Source organism: Pelophylax lessonae (genome assembly GCF_965119305.1).
Source record: "Pelophylax lessonae genome assembly, chromosome: 6".
Taxonomy (NCBI): domain Eukaryota; kingdom Metazoa; phylum Chordata; class Amphibia; order Anura; family Ranidae; genus Pelophylax; species Pelophylax lessonae.
The window spans coordinates 327,095,017-327,114,850 of NC_138773.1; the positions used below are offsets into that span (position 1 = coordinate 327,095,017).

Here is a 19,834-nt window from a genome sequence, read left to right on the forward strand (position 1 = left end):
GGCGGGAACGAACTACTTTGCCGCAGTAGAGCTCAAGTGAGCAGTCGGCAAGTGGTTAACTGACAATTGCACGATCGTGTGATGCTGTACCCCAAAAAATTGAAGTTCTTTATTGTCCACAAATAGAGCTTTTTTTTTGGTGGTATTTGATCACCTCTGCTGCTGTTTTTGTTTTTTGCGCTATAAACAAATAAAAACCAACTATTTTGAAAAAAAAAAAAACAATATTTTTTAACTTTCTGCTTTAAAACATATCCAATAAAAAATGTAAAAAATCTAATTTCTTAATCAATTTAGGCCAATTTGTATTCTGCTACGTATTTTTGGTGAAAAAAATCCCAATAAGCGTATTTTGGTTGGTTTGCGTAAAAGTTATCACGCCTACAAACTATGGGATATATTTTTGGAATTTTAATTTTTTTAAATTTTTTTTTTTTTTACTAGTAATGGCGGCGATCAGCGATTTTTAACAGGATTTCAACATTGCGGCCGACAAATCTGACACAAAGTGATACTTTTTGAAGACCAGTGACACTACAGTGGTCAGTGCTAAAAAAAAAAAAAAAAAAAAAAAAAAAAATGCACTGCCACTATGTACTGATGACACTGGCAGGGAAGGGGTTAACATTGGGGGCAATCAAAGGGTTAAATGTGCTCCTTGGGAGTGCGTCCTAACTGTGTGGGGAAGGGGCTTTGACTGGGGGAAGACAGAGATCTGTGTTCCTGCTTAGCAGAAGCATCTCCATCTTCCCCTCTCACAGAACAGCGTTCTGCCTCTCTCTCAAGAATGATCGCCAGATGCTGACGGACATCGAATCCACCGGACCCACTGACTGGCTCAGTGATCTCTGTACAGCGCTGCGGTATATGTCAGAGCTATATCAATGTATAATAATAATAGTGTGTGACTGTGGGGGGACATTAGAGTGTAAGCTCCTCTGGTACAGAGACTGATGTGACGGTGGGAGAGGAGACATTAGAGTGTAAGCTCCTCTGGTACATAGACTGATGTGACTGTGGGGGAGGGGATATTAGAGTGTAAGCTCCTCTGGTACAGAGACTGATGTGACTGTGGGGGAGGGGATATTAGAGTGTAAGCTCCTCTGGTACAGAGACTGATGTGATTGGCTCAGTGATCTCTGTACAGCACTGCGGTATATGTCAGAGCTATATAAATGTATAATAATAATAGTGTGTGACTGTGGGGGGACATTAGAGTGTAAGCTCCTCTGGTACAGAGACTGATGTGACTTTGGGGGGAGGGAATATTAAAATTTAAGCTCCTCTGGTACATAGACTGATGTGACTGTGGGGGGAGGGGACATTAGAGTGTAAGCTCCTCTGGTACAGAGACTGATGTGACTGTGGGGGAGGGGATATTAGAGTGTAAGCTCCTCTGGTACAGAGACTGATGTGACTGTGGGGGAGGGGATATTAGAGTGTAAGCTCCTCTGGTACAGAGACTGATGTGACTGTGGGGGGAGGGGATATTAGAGTGTAAGCTCCTCTGGTACAGAGACTGATGTGACTGTGGGGGAGGGGGGATATTAGAGTGTAAGCTCCTCTGGTACAGAGACTGATGCGACTGGCTCAGTGATCTCTGTACGGCACTGCGGTATATGTCAGAGATATATAAATGTATAATAATAATAATAGTGTGTGATTGGGGGTGGGGAGCAGGGTTAGAGTAGAGTGTAAGCTCCTCTGGTACAGAGACTGATGTGACTGTGGGGGGAGGGAGGGGACATTAGAGTGTAATCTTCTCTGGTACAGAGACTGAGGTGACTGTGGGGGAGGGGACATTAGAGTGTAAGCTCCTCTGGTACAGAGACTGATGTGACTGTGGGGGGACATTAGAGTGTAAGCTCCTCTGGTACAGAGACTGATGTGATTGGCTCAGTGATCTCTGTATAGCACTGCGGTATATGTCAGAGCTATATATATTAATAATAGTGTGTGACTGTGGGGGGGGGGGGCATTAGAGTGTAAGCTCCTTTAGTACAGGGACTGATCAGCTAGGGGGCAGTATACATGCAGCTCAACCACAGTTTTTCACCACCCCTCAGTTGCTAGTATAAATGAGCCCCTGTACCCCCAACCATAGACTCCTAACATTAGCCCCTATCCCGCCCACCCTGGCATCCCTTTTATAAGTTAACGCCCAGGGGGGCAGGAAGGATCAGCAATAGTGCCACCACTGTGATTGGCTGTCACGGTAGTAATTGGAAGCCAGTCCTGGATCTAGAGTGGTTTTCAGCAGCTCAGTCTTTGCGCTGGGGGCACACAGGGAGCGCACTCCCAGCACATAAGCATTGCCCACCCAGAGATGCAGATGTGTGGCGTGTGGGCGATAAATCCCAGCTTTTGTCACCACAGATACGGGTTACTGGGGAGTAAAGGGGTTAAAGGGGAACCCAACACAGTCCTGGATCCATCACCTCCCAACTGCAAATTCCCCCAAAACAGTCTGCTGTCTGTGAGTTGCTTTAGAAGGACAATCGCTAATCGCTGCCTGAAAGAAAAAAATTCACCCTAAATTCTTATTTCTAGTAACCATTTACAATAGAAGTTTCATTGTTATGTATAAACCTTTATATTCTCATATGAACGGAAAAAAAAAAAACACGTTTCGGCGGTTCAAACATTCCGCCTTCATCAGGACTACATTAGTTACATTGTATCCATTTACATTGTGGCCCTGATTAGGGGAAGTATTTGAACCTCCAAAACGCGTTGACTTTTTTTTTTTTTTTTTTCTAACTCTGCTGAATATCTAATAAAATTCCACCTTGGACTTTTTGACCTGGGTGTGGCGCTCTCACTACTACTTGTATAATTAGAGGAATGGGTTGCGGTTGGGTTGGGGGTGTCAGAACTCAGGAGACATTGTGCCAGTCAGTGATGTGTGTGTCTGGGCTGTACTACAGCTTGTAACCTCTACAGAACAAGATACGTATAGTGAGATCCGATGAATATTTAATCTTCACATTCATTATGAATAATAGAAAGATAAAACAGGGGGATGAAATGGAGAATGAAGAGCATCTCTGGCAGTCGGCTGCGACGTTCCCATGCATGTGACGCGGTAGGAACATTTATGAAGGGTTTGTCCTCTATATTATTTATTAGACGTCCATTTGTTGGGTAAATATTTACTCGTTGCGTTCGTATCTGTCTACTCCTCATAAGGATGTATGGTGGAAATGGGAACAGAAAGGTTTATAGGATGGGGAAAGGGCCTGTCTGTCCGTGTACAGTATATGGACCTCTGACCATCACACATGTATGAGCAATAGGGAGATGGAGATCCCCTCCTTTCTGGCTTTAACAGCCTCCACCCTTCTTGGAAGACTTTCCACAAGATTTTGGGATATACCTGTGGTCATTTGTGAAGTCAGTTAACTGATGAGAAGATCCAACACACATGTTAAGCCCCACGTTGGGCACCAAAAAAATTCCCGGCTCACCATCTGCATTTGAATTCATCCCAAAGCTGTTCAGTAGGGATGAGGTCCGGAGTCTGTGCCGGACACTTGAGTTTCTCCACACTAAACATTGCAAACTATGTCTTTATGCTCAGGGTGAGATCTTTATTGGATGGCTGAATAAATGGTATGAGGGTGTCTGATGACTCTTTTTGTCCCGGCAGGTCCTGGATTGGATTGAGAATCATGGAGAGGCCTTCCTGAGCAAGCACACAGGTGTGGGGAAGTCTCTGCACCGGGCCCGCGCTCTGCAGAAACGGCACGATGACTTCGAGGAGGTGGCACAGGTAGGGGAGTCGCTCTCTCTCTATCCCCCCCATCCGGTACTTCCTCTTTCTCTCTGTCCCCCCGCCCAATCCCTCTCCCCCAAGGTTCTCCTCCCTCCTAGCTTTCTCTCCCCTCCACCCCAGTCTCTCCCCCCCCCCGTGTCTTCCTCTCCCTTTTTCTGTCCCCTTTCCCTCACCTCCTCTTCTGTCCATCCCCTCTTTCCTCACCCCCCCTTCCTTACCTCTCCTCTCTCCCGTCTCCTCTCCCCCCTTTCCTCCCCTCCTCTCTCCTCAACCCCCTTTCCCTCCCTCCCCTCCCCTCTCCTCTCCCCTCTCCTCTCCCCCCTTTTCTCCCCTCCCCTCTCCTCTCCCCTCCCCTCTCCTCTCCCCCCTTTCCTCCCCTCCCCTCCCCTCTCCCCTCTCCTCTCCTCTCCCCTCTCCTCTCCTCTCCCCTCTCCTCTCCTCTCCCCTCTCCTCTCCCCCCTTTCCTCCCCTCCCCTCCCCTCTCCTCTCCCCTCTCCTCTCCCCTCTCCTCTCCCCCCTTTCTTTGCCCCCCTCTCTCCCCTCACCCCCCTCTCTCCTCTCCCCCTCCTCCCTTTCCTCCCCCCTCCCCCCCTTTCCTCACCCTCTTACCCTTTCCTCCTCCTCTCCCCCTTTCTTCACCCTCTCCCCCTTTCCTCACCCTCTCCCCCCCCTTCCTCACCCTCTCTCTCTCCCCCCTTTACTCACCACCCTCTTTCTCTCCCCCTTTACTCACCACCCTCTTTCTCCCCCCCCCCTTTCATCACCACCCTCTCTCTCCCCCCTTTCCTCGCCCCCCTCTCTTCTCGCCCCCCTCTCTCCTCACGCCATCTCTCCTCACCCTTTCTTCCTCTCTCCTCACCCTTTCTTCCTCCTTTCTTCCCCCTCTCCCCTCTTCTCCCTTTCCCCTCTCCTCTTTCCTCCCCTAACCCTCTCCTCTTTCCTCCCCTAACCCTCTCCTCTTTCCTCCCCTAACCCTCTCCTCTTTCCTCCCCTAACCCTCTCCTCTTTCCTCCCCTAACCCTCTCCTCTTTCCTCCCCCTCTCTCTCTCCTCTTTCCTCCCCCTCTCTCTCCCTCGACCTCCCCCCCTCTCTATCCCTCGACCTCCCCCCCTCTCTCTCTCCCTCGACCTCCCCCCCTCTCTCTCTCCCTCGACCTCCCCCCTCTCTCTCTCCCTCGACCTCCCCCCTCTCTCTCTCCCTCGACCTCCCCCCTCTCTCTCTCCCTCGACCTTCCCCCTCTCTCTCTCCCTCGACCTCCCCCCCTCTCTCTCTCTCCCTCGACCTCCCCCCCTCTCTCTCTCCCTCGACCTCCCCCCCTCTCTCTCTCCCTCGTCCCCCCCCCTCTCTCTCTCCCTCGTCCCCCCCTCTCTCTCTCCCTCGTCCCCCCCCTCTCTCTCTCCCTCGTCCTCCCCCCCTCTCTCTCTCCCTCGACCTCCCCCCTCTCTCTCCCTCGACCTCCCCCCCTCTCTCTCCCTCGACCTCCCCCCCTCTCTCTCCCTCGACCTCCCCCCCTCTCTCTCCCTCGACCTCCCCCCCTCTCTCTCCCTCGACCTCCTCCCCCTCTCTCTCACTCGACCTCCTCCTCCCCCTCTCTCTCACTCGACCTCCCCCTCTATCCCTTGACCTCCCCCCCTCTCTCTCCCTCGACCTCCCCCCCTCTCTCTCCCTCGACCTCCCCCCCTCTCTCTCCCTCGACCTCCCCCCTCTCTCTCCCTCGACCTCCCCCCTTGACCTCCCCCTCTCTCTCCCTCGACCTCCCCCCTCTCTCTCCCTCGACCTCCCCCCTCTCTCTCCCTCGACCTCCCCCCTCTCTCTCCCTCGACCTCCCCCCTCTCTCTCCCTCGACCTCCCCCACTCTCTCTCCATCGACCTCCCCCCTCTCTCTCTCTCTCCCCCTCGACCTCCCCCACTCTCTCTCCCTCGACCTCCCCCCTCTCTCTCCCTCGACCTCCCCACCTCTCTCTCCCTCGACCTCCCCCCCCTCTCTCTCCCTCGACCTCCCCCCCCTCTCTCTCCCTTGACCTCCCCCCCCTCTCTCTCCCTCGACCTCCCCCCCCTCTCTCTCTCCCTCGACCTCCCCCCCCTCTCTCTCCCTCGACCTCCCCCCCCTCTCTCTCCCTTGACCTCCCCCCCCTCTCTCTCCCTCGACCTCCCCCCCCTCTCTCTCTCCCTCGACCTCCCCCCCTCTCTCTCCCTCGACCTCCCCCCCCCTCTCTCTCCCCCCCTCTCTCTCCCTCGACCTCCCCTCCTCTCTCTCCCCCTCTATCCCTTGACCTCCCCCTCTTTCTCCCCTCTCTCTCCCTCGACCTCCCCCTCTCTCCCTTGACCTCCCCCTCTCTCTCCTCTCTCTCCCTCGACCTCCCCCCCCTCTCTCTCCCTCGACCTCCCCCCCCTCTCTCTCCCTCGACCTCCCCCCCCTCTCTCTCCCTCGACCTCCCCCCCTCTCTCTCTCCCTCGACCTCCCCCCTCTCTCTCCCTCGACCTCCCCCCCTCTCTCTCCCTCGACCTCCCCCCCTCTCTCTCCCTTGATCTCCCCCCCTCTCTCTCCCTTGATCTCCCCCCCTCTCTCTCCCTCGACCTCCCCCCCCTCTCTCTCCCCCCCTCTCTCTCCCTCGACCTCCCCTCCTCTCTCTCCCCCTCTATCCCTTGACCTCCCCCTCTTTCTCCCCTCTCTCTCCCTCGACCTCCCCCTCTCTCCCTTGACCTCCCCCTCTCTCTCCCTCGACCTCCCCCTCTCTCCCCTCTCTCTCCCTCGACCCAGCCTCTCTCTCTCCCTCGACCTCCCCCCTCTCTCTCCCTCGACCTCCCCCCCTCTCTCTCCCTCGACCTCCCCCCTCTCTCTCCCTCGACCTCCCCTCCTCTCTCTCCCCCTATATCCCTTGACCTCCCCCTCTTTCTCCCCTCTCTCTCCCTCGACCTCCCCCTCTCTCCCTTGACCTCCCCCTCTCTCCCTTGACCTCCCCCTCTCTCCCTTGACCTCCCCCTCTCTCCCCTCTCTCTCCCTCGACCCCGCCTCTCTCTCCCCCCTCTCTCTCTCTCGACCTACCTCCCCTCTCTCTCCCCCCTCTCTCTACCTCCCCCACCTCTCTCTCTCTACCCCCCTCTATCCCTCTACCTCCCTCCCCCCCTTTCTCCCTCTAACTCCTCTTTCTCCCTCTACCTCCCTCTACCATCTCTCTTTCTCTCCTCTTCCTCTCCCCCCTCCCCCTCTCTCCTCCCCCCCTGCCGTCCCCCCCTCACCTCTCTCCCCCTTCCCCCCTACCCCTCACCTCCCTCTCCCCCCCCCAACTCCCCTTACTCCCCTTCCTCCTTTCCTCACCTTTCTCTCTCTGTGTCTCTCTCTCCCGTACCTCTTTCCCTCTCTCTCCTTTCCTCACCCCCCCTCTCCCCTCCCCCCATTCTGCCAGTGAAGGGGTTTCTGGTGCTGCGGTATTTGCGGTCATTAATGAGGCTGGAAGTGTCGGAGAGGATGCTGCATGTCGAGATTAATTACCAGTTTTCTCATCTAATAGGGAAGCTGCCTGCGCTGCGTTCTTTCCATAATCAATAGGCAGAATGTTTCCGCTCCGTCACTCGCCGATCGGGGACCTTGTCGGGGTCACATTGCCTTTTCCTGTAAGATGCACACAGGGAGCCCGCAGGGGCCGGCCTCAGGTCTGTGAAGATTGGAGATTGCTGTAGACACCATCAGCTGATGGTTAATTATGTGGGCGTTAAATGCTAGAAATCCGGGTACCGGGGCTTCACCACATTCACCGCCGCCGCTAGTTTTATCGTCTCAGGTGAAGCAGCCTGTCCCCGGAACCTGGAAAAGGTAGTTGTCAAGCAAAATAATCTGCTGACCTGTCTGTGAGTGATTAGCTTCAAGATCTCATCCCCATCCTCCTTTCTTTGTCTAGTGAGTCCATGTCCTGGAACAAGCATGCAACCAGTAAAGTCTGAGCAGTCATCTCTCCCATCCAGTATGCTTGTTCCAGGTCAGGTAGTAAATGTGAGACAAGGACATGAGTAAGAAATGGCAGCTCCCATGAGACATGACAGAGGTATATGGGGGCTCAAAAATCACCAAACCATCCATGACTCCATCCATCCATGTCTCCATCCCTCCATCCATCCATGTCTCCATCCCTCCATCCATCCATGTCTCCATCCCTCCATCCATCCATGTCTCCATCCATCCATGACTCCATCCATCCATGTCTCCCTCCATCCATCCATGTCTCCATCCATTCATCCATCCATACATGTCCACATCCATCCATCCATGTCTCCATCCATCCATTGATTCATGCCTCCATCCATGTCTCCATCCATCCATCCATGACTCCATCCATCCATGTCCACATCCATCCATCCATGTCTCCATCCATCCATTGATTCATGCCTCCATACATGTCTCCATCCATCCATCCATCCATCCATGTTTCCATCCATGACTCCATCCATCAATGTCTCCATCCATCCATCCATGTCCACATCCATCCATCCATCCATCCATCCATGTCTCCATCCATCCATTGATTCATGCCTCCATCCATCCATGTCTCCATGCTTAATTTTGCTGAAAAATCACCACCTAGCATTTATAGCTGCAGCCATCTTGAGTAAGGGCAGATGAGTCGTGTAGCATTTACTGTCTGGAATCCATCTGCCCTTAGCTCAGGCATGCAGGGAGGAGGGTGTGCTTGACTGACAAAGTACCTCCTCCCATGAAGACTGTTAGAAAGTATGTCATCACTTTGGCCAAGGCCAGAAACTGAAGAAATGTAAAAAGAAAAAAAAAAGTGTAAAACAAGTAAATATAAAATACCATCCTCAGGGCTGCCATTAAAAATTACGGGGCCCCATGCAGCCTAGCTGACACCTAAATCAGTGGGTTTTTTTTTTTTAATGTGGCCATTGCTGTGTGCAAGCAGCCTATGTTACACTACGGGGACGCAGGAGATGTACGAACACAGCCGCAGGAGCTGTACGAGCACAGCCGCAGGAGCTGTACGAGCACAGCCGCAGGAGCTGTACGAGCACAGCCGCAGGAGCTGTACGAGCACAGCCGCAGGAGCTGTACGAACACAGCCGCAGGAGCTGTACGAACACAGCCGCAGGAGTTGTACGAACACAGCCGCAGGAGCTGTACGAACACTGCCGCAGGAGTTGTACGAACACAGCCGCAGGAGCTGTACGAACACTGCCGCAGGAGCTGTACGAACACTGCCGCAGGAGCTGTACGAACACTGCCGCAGGAGCTGTACGAACACAGCCGCAGGAGCTGTACGAACACTGCCGCAGGAGCTGTACGAACACTGCCGCAGGAGCTGTACGAACACTGCCGCAGGAGCTGTACGAGCACAGCAGCAGGAGCTGTACGAGCACAGCAGCAGGAGCTGTACGAGCACAGCCGCAGGAGCTGTACGAGCACAGCCGCAGGAGCTGTACGAACACTGCCGCAGGAGCTGTACGAGCACAGCCGCAGGAGCTGTACGAACACAGCCGCAGGAGCTGTACGAACACAGCCGCAGGAGCTGTACGAACACTGCCGCAGGAGCTGTACGAGCACAGCCGCAGGAGCTGTACGAACACAGCCGCAGGAGCTGTACGAACACAGCCGCAGGAGCTGTACGAACACTGCCGCAGGAGCTGTACGAGCACAGCAGCAGGAGCTGTACGAGCACAGCAGCAGGAGCTGTACGAGCACAGCCGCAGGAGCTGTACGAACACAGCCGCAAGAGCTGTACGAACACAGCCGCAGGAGCTGTACGAACACTGCCGCAGGAGCTGTACGAACACAGCCGCAGGAGCTGTACGAACACTGCCGCAGGAGCTGTACGAACACAGCCGCAGGAGTTGTACGAACACAGCCGCAGGAGCTGTACGAACACTGCCGCAGGAGTTGTACGAACACAGCCGCAGGAGCTGTACGAACACTGCCGCAGGAGCTGTACGAACACTGCCGCAGGAGCTGTACGAACACTGCCGCAGGAGCTGTACGAACACAGCCGCAGGAGCTGTACGAACACTGCCGCAGGAGCTGTACGAACACTGCCGCAGGAGCTGTACGAACACTGCCGCAGGAGCTGTACGAGCACAGCAGCAGGAGCTGTACGAGCACAGCAGCAGGAGCTGTACGAGCACAGCCGCAGGAGCTGTACGAGCACAGCCGCAGGAGCTGTACGAACACTGCCGCAGGAGCTGTACGAGCACAGCCGCAGGAGCTGTACGAACACAGCCGCAGGAGCTGTACGAACACAGCCGCAGGAGCTGTACGAACACTGCCGCAGGAGCTGTACGAGCACAGCCGCAGGAGCTGTACGAACACAGCCGCAGGAGCTGTACGAACACAGCCGCAGGAGCTGTACGAACACTGCCGCAGGAGCTGTACGAGCACAGCAGCAGGAGCTGTACGAGCACAGCAGCAGGAGCTGTACGAGCACAGCCGCAGGAGCTGTACGAACACAGCCGCAAGAGCTGTACGAACACAGCCGCAGGAGCTGTACGAACACTGCCGCAGGAGCTGTACGAACACAGCCGCAGGAGCTGTACGAACACTGCCGCAGGAGCTGTACGAACACTGCCGCAGGAGCTGTACGAACACTGCCGCAGGAGCTGTACGAACACTGCCGCAGGAGCTGTACGAACACAGCCGCAGGAGCTGTACGAACACAGCCGCAGGAGCTGTACGAACACAGCCGCAGGAGCTGTACGAACACTGCCGCAGGAGCTGTACGAGCACAGCAGCAGGAGCTGTACGAGCACAGCCGCAGGAGCTGTACGAACACTGCCGCAGGAGCTGTACGAACACTGCCGCAGGAGCTGTACGAACACTGCCGCAGGAGCTGTACGAACACTGCCGCAGGAGCTGTACGAACACTGCCGCAGGAGCTGTACGAACACTGCCGCAGGAGCTGTACGAACACTGCCGCAGGAGCTGTACGAACACTGCCGCAGGAGCTGTACGAACACTGCCGCAGGAGCTGTACGAACACTGCCGCAGGAGCTGTACGAACACTGCCGCAGGAGCTGTACGAACACTGCCGCAGGAGCTGTACGAACACTGCCGCAGGAGCTGTACGAACACTGCCGCAGGAGCTGTACGAGCACAGCTGCAGGAGCTGTACGAGCACAGCCGCAGGAGCTGTACGAGCACAGCCACAGGTCCTAATTAGACAGGCGTGTGGATAGAGGTGTACAGCCCCTGAACTCAGACATTGTGCATTGGGGGCCACTCACCCGCACATGCACCCTCATCAAATTAGGACCTGCGGCTGTGTTCATACAGCCACTGCATTCTTATAAAATGATAGGTGGATCCGGCTGCACAAACAAATCGCTCATTCACACTGTATGGGCCAGAGAACCCCTGTGAATGAACCCTTCATTAAAATAATTTTTAAATTTTTTTTACAGTTATTATTTACGATTGGGTTGTGGTGGGGGGAGGGGGTTGCTTGGATGAAAAATCAGGGGTCTAAACAGACCCCTAACATCTCATCTCATCTGCTTTGAGACAGAGAAAGGAAGAAAGGTGCTTCAGAGGCACTGAAGATGAATGAACAGGAGACAGAGGCTCCTCCCCATTCATAAACACAGTTTACTATGCTTCAGTTTTGAATGGGCACAGGAGGGATTGGTGCCGAACGCTCACTGTGTCAACTTCAGAAAAAGAATGGGGCAGTAAATGAAAGAGGGGGGGGGGGTTTGGGCACACAGGCGGAAATCCAATGTGGGCAGCACAGAGAGAGGAGGATCAGTGCGATGGGAGGACAATTACAGATGGATGCACTGTGTGCAAGCCGGCGGGAGGGACCCGGGTAGAAACCGGCTTTCAGCTGCTGGAGTGAGAGACAGACACAGTAATTGCCCCCCCCCCCCCCCCCTTTGGCAGACCCGACCTTCCTATATATTTACTAATGATCCCAGCATGTTGATTGAGAGAGTGAAGTTCCTCCTTAGAAGGGAGCGACATCTCTATATTATACAATAAAATAAATTCTGGGTCCCCCCAGTCTGACCAATTTGAGATCTGTGCTGCCCAGGATCTGCCGGGACCCCTGAGATTCCTGAATAAAGGGAACCTATCCCTGACTGCCGTCTAGCTCCCTTTTGAAAAATGCCTGTTGCCTGGCTCTCGCTGCTTCCAGTACCTGGCACATGATGCAGCCGGTGAAGTGAGAGCTCCTGATCTGCATATAGAAGACACCAGAGGGTCAATGTGACAGCCAGGTATATGGAATTTTCACATGGAGGTTTGGCACCAGCAGGTCTTCCATGACCGGCGTTCTTTAATCCTGGATGGCAGCGGGTGTGATCGCAGGTGGGGGATGGGCAGCGGTAAAATGTCCGTCGCATCCTATCAATCGATCGGGATGGAGAGTTAATTGAATGTGATCTCATCATGTCTATGGATTTATTTTCCTACTTGGGTCACAGTTTATGGCATTTCCAGTTGTGGTGACGTGCCCCCCCCCCAACCATGTGTGATGGTGATGCAATAGACCCGGGGGAGGGGGGCCCTTAATACAAGAAAACGAGAAGGTTACAGTATAACTTCACATGGATGTGATAATGGAAGGCAGGATAGTGCATTCACCACTTTCATAAATATTGTTACTCCCCCCCCCCCCCCACCCACCATTGTACAGGCTCTTGATGTTTCTATTCCATTTGGGATCTGTGGACACATTGAATGCCGTTTTCTATGAGGACTATAGATGGACAGCGGCATTCTCCGGACAGATCCTCCATTGTAGCAATCGATCATTTAACCCTTTCTTACTTCAAGAGCCTGTGTGGGTGTAGTGAAGCCAACCAGACATTTGTCATTGGATGTTCGTATCTCCTCCCTCGCCCTATCAGATCTGTTAGGAAGGATGCGTTATCTAAACGTTTCCGGAAGATCGGATTTCTGCTGTGAGCGGAGTGCTGGAATTCTGCCCGGGTAATAACACGATTCCCTGGCAGCGCGCTCGTCATAGCGGGAAATTATAATGCGCGGCTTTGCAAGCAGCCTTCGCTGTTGTGTTGTATTGTATTGCATGCAACAAGCAGGGTAGCTGGATGCAGTAACCATGGCAACCCTCCATGGCAACCAAGCGTCACGTGCCTGACCAGCATCCCCCCGATCTCCCGGCCCACTTCACGTGCTGTCAGCGTCTAATTTTAGGTTCCCTGCGTCCCGTGATAATCTGGTGGAGGACGTGACAAACATGAAGAGTACCTGGTGTAGACCGGTTGACCGCACCAGATAGCCCATCATCCCCCCCGAGCCATCGCAGTGGTACCCTCTGATCACAGAGACCGCGTCACGATGAGTGCTAGAACAAGCGCCGGGTCCCCCCCGCCTGACGTCCGTCGCATCTGCATTCCTCATCCCCCCTCCCCCATATTGTGTGCCTGCCAAGAGATCATCAATACATTGTTACTTATATTATAGTATGTATCAATAGAGATAAAACATGTATCAATAATGATGATACAACGTTACAATATCCCACATCCTATTCCTGTGTGAAAGTGTCCTCAAATCTGAATTATAATTGAATTTGTGTGTGTAAAAAGAAATAATAATAAAAAATATATACAGTATGTGTGTGTATGCAGGGGTGTAACTACAGGGGTAGCAATTGCAACCGGGCCCCATGCTCCAGGCCTGTGCGGCTCCCCTGTACACCTGGATAGGAGGGGCAGCGGGGGCAGCATGTAGAGAAATCACTGTAGCTGCAGGAGGAAAATGGAGGAGATTGGTTCCTCTGTATGCTGCTCCCGCCGCTCCTCCTATCCAGTTCACTTGTGTTCTGCTGTCTCTGATCAACCAGTTTTGGGTAGAGTTGGCCATCAAGCTTTGGAATTTTGTAATCTATGTGTTGAATAATTTGTGTTACCATGTGGTGACTTGCATTTCCTCCATGTGTACAGCCATGTGGTGAGGACCACCTGTAGTCTTTAACCCATTCCTGCCCGACATGGGTTGGTTCCCTTAGACCAGTGGTCTCCAAACTGCGGCCCAAGGGCCGGATGCGATCCTTTGCTTGTATTTATCCGGTCCTTAAGGCATTATTTCATTCACTGACACCAACGAAGGAGCACAATTCCTCCCAATGACACTAACAATGTGGAAAAATTCCTACCAAAGACACCAGCGATGGAACGCTATTCCTCCTAGTGAAACCAATGATGGGGTACAATTCCTTCCACTGACACCAATGATGGGGTACAATTCCTCCCACTGACACCAATGATGGGGTACAATTCCTCCCACTGTCACCAATGATGGGGTACAATTCCTCCCACTGTCACCAATGATGGGGCACAATTCTTCCCAATGACACCAACGATGGGGCACAATTCCTAATTACACCAAAGATGTGGAACAATGCCTACCAGTGACGCCAAAGATGGGACACTATTCCTCCAACTGACACCAATGATGGGACACTATTCCTCCCACTGACACCAATGATGGGACACTAATCCTCCCACTGACACCAATGATGGGACACTATTCCTCCCACTGATACCAATGATGGGACACTATTCCTCCCACTGACACCAGTGTTGGGGTACAATTCCTCCCATTTGACACCAATTATGGGACTTGATTCCTCTTATTGACACCAAAGATTGGGCTTGGTTTACTCCCACTGATGCTAGGACAATTTCTACACCTGATGGCCAAAGTCCAGCTCCCCTAAAGTCTGAAGGACAGTAAACTGGCCCTTTGTTAAAGATGTTTGGAGACCTCTGTCTTAGACTAAATGGGGAGCTCTGGGCACAGGTTCCCCCCCGAACCCCAGTATAGAGGAACCCTTGGTAAGCCATTGGCCTGGCCTAAACCAGCACCACCCAGTTGCCCATTCCATTCCTTCCTCAGGCCTTACAGCATTGGAATCCAATAGCAACCTCACCCAACATCTGTTCATTTCCAGAAGACCTTCCCATCTGGAGGTTAGAAGGACAAGTCCATACAATGTCAGCCTTTTACATTTTAATGGAATGCAGTTGATTTACATTTTTACATTCTTCCAGTCATCCCAATGGTCATCCCATGGTCATGGCTTGTTTCTTGACATCTGACTGATATCAGCAGAGATGAGAGTCGAGTAAAGGAGCAGCCCATTTCTTTTTGGGTTTGCATGCGTCCTACATCCCATGCAAAGGGATGCGAGTATTCCCATTGCCCTGCCTTGCTTCCCCCCTTAGAGGAATATCCCAGAAGCTAGAGCCTCAATAAATTCCCTCTTTACTTACCTTGGTCCTGGTACTGCTTCCCATGACCAACCAACCACCAGCTAACTACCGCCAGACAATTTATATGGAGTCTTTAGATGCCCCAAACTGTCGGGTGTAGGGCCAACACTACCTCAATCTCTATGCTACACCCTACTCACCACTCTGGGGACCTAAAGCAGCTACCTGCCTACTCTCACATTCCCCTAAATATAGTGACATCTAGTGGCCAATTTGAAGAACTGCACCAAGCACTTCTGTGCCTCTACCCTAGTGTACCTTGTGGAAGAGCACCTGTTCCCTAATTTTTCTGATAGATTAAATTTGTGAAGTGTCCAAAGCAAATAAGTTTGTGTTGTTTGGACTCTGAGTGTCTATAAAGTTGTGTACTGCCTATGGTACTTTTTTATTTGCATTACCGGTTACATTTTTAGGACATTTTTTGGGTATAAGCAGTACTGGGAAGAAGCGGGTAGACACCCCCAAAAGCTTGTCCTGATACTGTAACTGTTAGTGCAAATACAGCATAATGCAAATTTACTAATCCGGCTACAGCTGGTGACTGAGGTCTTTTCTGCTTCCACAGAACACGTACACCAATGCAGACAAGCTACTGGAAGCCGCAGAGCAGTTGGCCCAGACTGGAGAGTGCGACCCGGAGGAGATCTACAAGGCGGCCCGACACCTGGAGGTCCGGATCCAAGACTTCGTCCGCAGGGTGGAGCAGAGGAAACTCTTACTGGACATGTCTGTCTCCTTCCACAGCCACACTAAGGAGGTAAGTGCCATCACTGTGCTCTGTAACTTCCCCTCCACCATCATCTGCAGATCTGCTGCCTCTAGTGGTTGGTCTGTGTATAAGACAGCTCATGAGATCTCACCCTGGCAGGCCGAAGGCAGAAAACTTCCTCAGGACAACTCTCCACATATAAAGTGCAGTTGTTTAGGATTGGTGGTCAGCTGCAGAAGCTTGCTCATTGCATGTTGTCCGAATCCACCCAATTCAGCAATTAGGGGGGGGGGAGTATACAGATCTCCCCCTCCAAATGCAGATATCTTCCTCTACCTATCTAGTACATATTACCCCCCCCCCCCCCAAAGTTCAGCTCCTCCAATACAGCTTCCCCCGATACAAATCTCACCCTCTAAATACAGATCTCTCTCTCTCCTTATCTAGTACAGATTCCCCCCCCCTCCTCCTAGTTCAGCTCCCCCAATGCATCTCCCCCCGATACAAATCTCCCTTTCTAAGTACAGATCTCTGTCCCCCAGGCGGGTGTAGCTGGTGGCTGCTGCTGGCTGTCCTCCAGGGCTGGTACTGCTGGTGGGTACTGTTAGCGGGTACTGCTGGTGGGTACTACTGGCGGATACTGCTGGCTGGTACTACTGATGGGTACTGCTGGCTGGTACTGTTGGTGGTGGGTACTGCTGGCTGGTACTGTTGGTGGTGGGAACTGTTGGCGGGAACTGTTGGCGGGTACTGCTGGCTTCTCTGAGACACCAACGGAGTGCGGCGCTAGAGAAAGCATGCAGCTGCATTAGAGAGCAGAGCCGATACTTCCTGTATCTCTCCTCTCACAGGCGGAGTACATTTTGTATCACTTAGCCTGTGGCAGGAGCCGGAACCATACAGGAAGCAGCGGCTCCACTTCCTCTAGTGCAGCTCCGTTATTTACACTGATACTCAGGGATGGTGGGTCGGAATCCCGCAATCTGAGCTTACCAACCCCCCATCCCAGAGCAGGAGGTAGCCAGGATCCTGTTGGGGGGGCTCAGCATAATTTTGCCCCCCAATGACCCCACTGCATCTATGTACCTGAAACATCATATAAAACAGTTGCTGCAAATACAGAAAAATGCCTGTTCAATTTGCCAGAACTCCAGTGTGTTTCCTGGAAATGTTGTCGGCCTTCCCAGCTATTTTCGGTGAATGACAATTCCCCCCCCCCCCCGCTTTGTTTAATGAAAATTATAAGAGGGGGAGGTGTTCTGTAATCAAAATCAGGAGAGCAGCCTAGGGTGGCAACGCTGCTCCTCCAAAGAATACAGTGCATTGAGTGTTGTCAGCCTAGAACAGGAAGTGTTACTGGCAAGATCACCAGGAGAAAAAAAAAGGAAACATTCTTTAAAGAAATCTAATGCAGCCACCACATCCAAGGTCTGGTAAGCTGCAATACATAACTTTTTATTTTAAAGGGGGAGGAGTAGAATACACTTTGAAATATTGTCAGATACAAGGTTACATATGAACACTTCTCCTCAGGGGACATTCGGTTCTCCTGAAGGCGATCGTGCGTTATCAGAGCTCTCGTCTGTGAGGCGCAGATTACAGATGGCGCTCATACACATTAGACGGTGTCCAGTCTGGCTGATAACGGTTAATGTGTGATGTGTCTGCTGATTGGAGCCCTCCATGGACAGACTCTCCACAAATACCAAACATTTCAGCTTCTGATATACTTTAATCACGAAAAGACGGCAATCATGCAATCTTCCTCCACGCCGATCGTTTGCTCTTCAAGGACCTTCTTCAGAGAATTCCAAACAGAATATATGTCAGACATCGAATACTGAGAAATCCATTCCAGAGAGACATCCGCCGTTACTGCAACCCATGGACCGATGGTTGGACATCGGGAGATAGAGCGCCATTCACCAGAGATGAGCAGGCGGAGTTCAGTTCATGGGAGGGAATCTCAAACTTAGGGCTGAACCCCATAGAAGTCAATGGGGGGCAAAACCTGTGAATTTCTGCCCATTCAAGGCTAACAAGCAAGATATTGCTGAAAGACATCATAGGAGGCCAGGCACTGCCATGGGGGATGTGCACCAATTAAAAAAAAAATGGTTCAACAGGGGAGGGTCTTTGCAGGTCTCTTAAAGGGCAACATTGAAACCACACAGATCCTCAAAATCATTGGTTTCCAAACTGCGGCCCTTGCCTGTTTTTATCCGACCCTTGGGGCACTATTTTATTCACTGACACCATAAAAGGGGCACCATTTCTGCCAATAACACCAATGGTGGGGCACAGTTGCTCCTAATAACACCAATGATGGGGCACTATTCCTCCCACTGACACCAATGATGGGGCACTATTCCTCCAACTGACACCAATAATGGGGCACAATATCTTTTCCTGACACCTAGGATGGGGCATTGTTTAACTAATGCTGGGACCTTTTCTACTCCCAATGGCCGCCCACAGTGAAGCCCCCTAAAGTCTGCAGGACAGTAAACTGGCCCTTTGTTTAGAGAGTTTGGAGACCCCTTTTCTAAATACCATGATTGGGAGATGCCCTAAAGCTGTACGAGGTGTTATAAAACATATTTTTCCTCCCCCCCCCCCCCCTTCAAAACTTAGCCTAATAGTAACAGATATCTTTCCTTTAGCGTTGGATTTTCAGTTCTGGTAATTAGCGCATTAATTGAAGCCAACACTTCCATCACATGACCTCCTTTGATAGGATTGTATTATAATTACTCCTATCACAGCGATGATAAAATGTTTATCGCCATGTCATGAATGTCCCCCAAGGTTTAGGATCAGGTTGAGCTGTTAGGTTGAAGGGTTTCAATTAGGGTGTAAGTTGAAGCCGAACCTCGGTATGTGGCCCTTTCTTGTCTGGGTGGGATGAATTCATCTTTTCAGGTGTGATTAGTGTAGAATACGGTTGGGAAAAGTTATTATTTTTATAGATTATTATTATTATTCTAGAAAACATTTTATGAAACATTGTATCAAATGGAATCAAAACAGATTCTCTGATGATTCTTCTCTGCACCATCTCTGATGGCGATCCCCCATTCTTGCTCTCTATGGGGGACGCAGTTCTCTCCAGACACGCTCAGATCAGGAGTGCGACCTCTGACCCCTTTTATCCATTCCATTCCGTCATTCTTCATCTCATTTCCAGATTTTAGTTTTTTTTTACGTGGAGTTATTCGGAGAACATGAGAAATGGGGACACAGGACACGACGGATCTGTCCGATTTAGATCACGTTTGTCGCTTCGGGACTCTCTGACCCTTTTCAGATATCCCATTAATTTGGCTAATTTTAGAATACTGCCCTGAACTGGGAATGGAAAATTTATACAGGGGGGGGGGGGGTAATTGGAGCATTAAAATGTATTTTAATAAGTTTTCAGGTTGGAGGACGGATGGAGGTCATTGGATGGAGTGCGCGGTGTCAGAAAAGTTACAACTGTCTTTTGGAAATGTCACAATACAAGGAAAAAACCCCGAAACATAAATTTCATTATTGTAGAGCACATAGTGGAGGTGCGAGGTGTGTGATGAGGGAACCGCAGAACTCCGGGACCTGGAAGGGGCAGAAAACAATAGAAACTGATTTCTGTCTGCTGCTGTGAAATCCATGAACGATGAACCTCTCTCCCACTCTCCTTCCCTCCCCTCCCCTCTATTCCCCTTATCTCTCTCCCACTCTTCTTCCCTCCCCTCCCCTCTATTCCCCTTCTCTCTCTCCCACTCTCCTTCCCTCCCCTCCCCTCTCTCTCTCTATTCCCTTCTCTCTCTCCCTCCACTCTCTCCCCCCCTCTCTCCCCTCTCTCCCCCCTCTCTCTCTATCCCCCTCTCTCTCTATCCCCCTCTCTCTCAATCCCCCTCTCTCTCCCCCTCTTTCTCTATCCCCCTCTCTCTCTACCCCCCCTCTCTCTCTCCCCCTCCCCTCTCTCTCCCCCTCTCTCTCTCTCCCTCTCTCTCTCCCCTCTCTCTCCCCCTCTCTCTCTCTCTATCCCCCTCTCTCTCCCCCCTCTCTCTCTCCCTCCCCCTCTCTCCCCCCCTCTCTCTCTCCCCTCTTTCTCTCTCCCCTCTCTC

At 52.1% G+C, this 19,834-nt stretch overlaps 1 protein-coding gene across 7 annotated transcripts in view; it reads left to right on the forward strand.

Annotated features, from left to right (window-relative positions):
* The window catches only part of KALRN (kalirin RhoGEF kinase), a 530,952-nt gene that overhangs the window by 220,751 nt on the left and 290,367 nt on the right, over nucleotides 1-19,834 (forward strand). For all 7 annotated transcript variants that reach the window (XM_082262172.1, XM_082262174.1, XM_082262176.1 and 4 more), the window contains exons 10-11: nucleotides 3,650-3,772; nucleotides 15,582-15,773. In XM_082262172.1, the coding sequence (XP_082118298.1) occupies nucleotides 3,650-3,772; nucleotides 15,582-15,773 (315 nt within the window). The remainder of the gene's footprint in view (nucleotides 1-3,649; nucleotides 3,773-15,581; nucleotides 15,774-19,834) is intronic.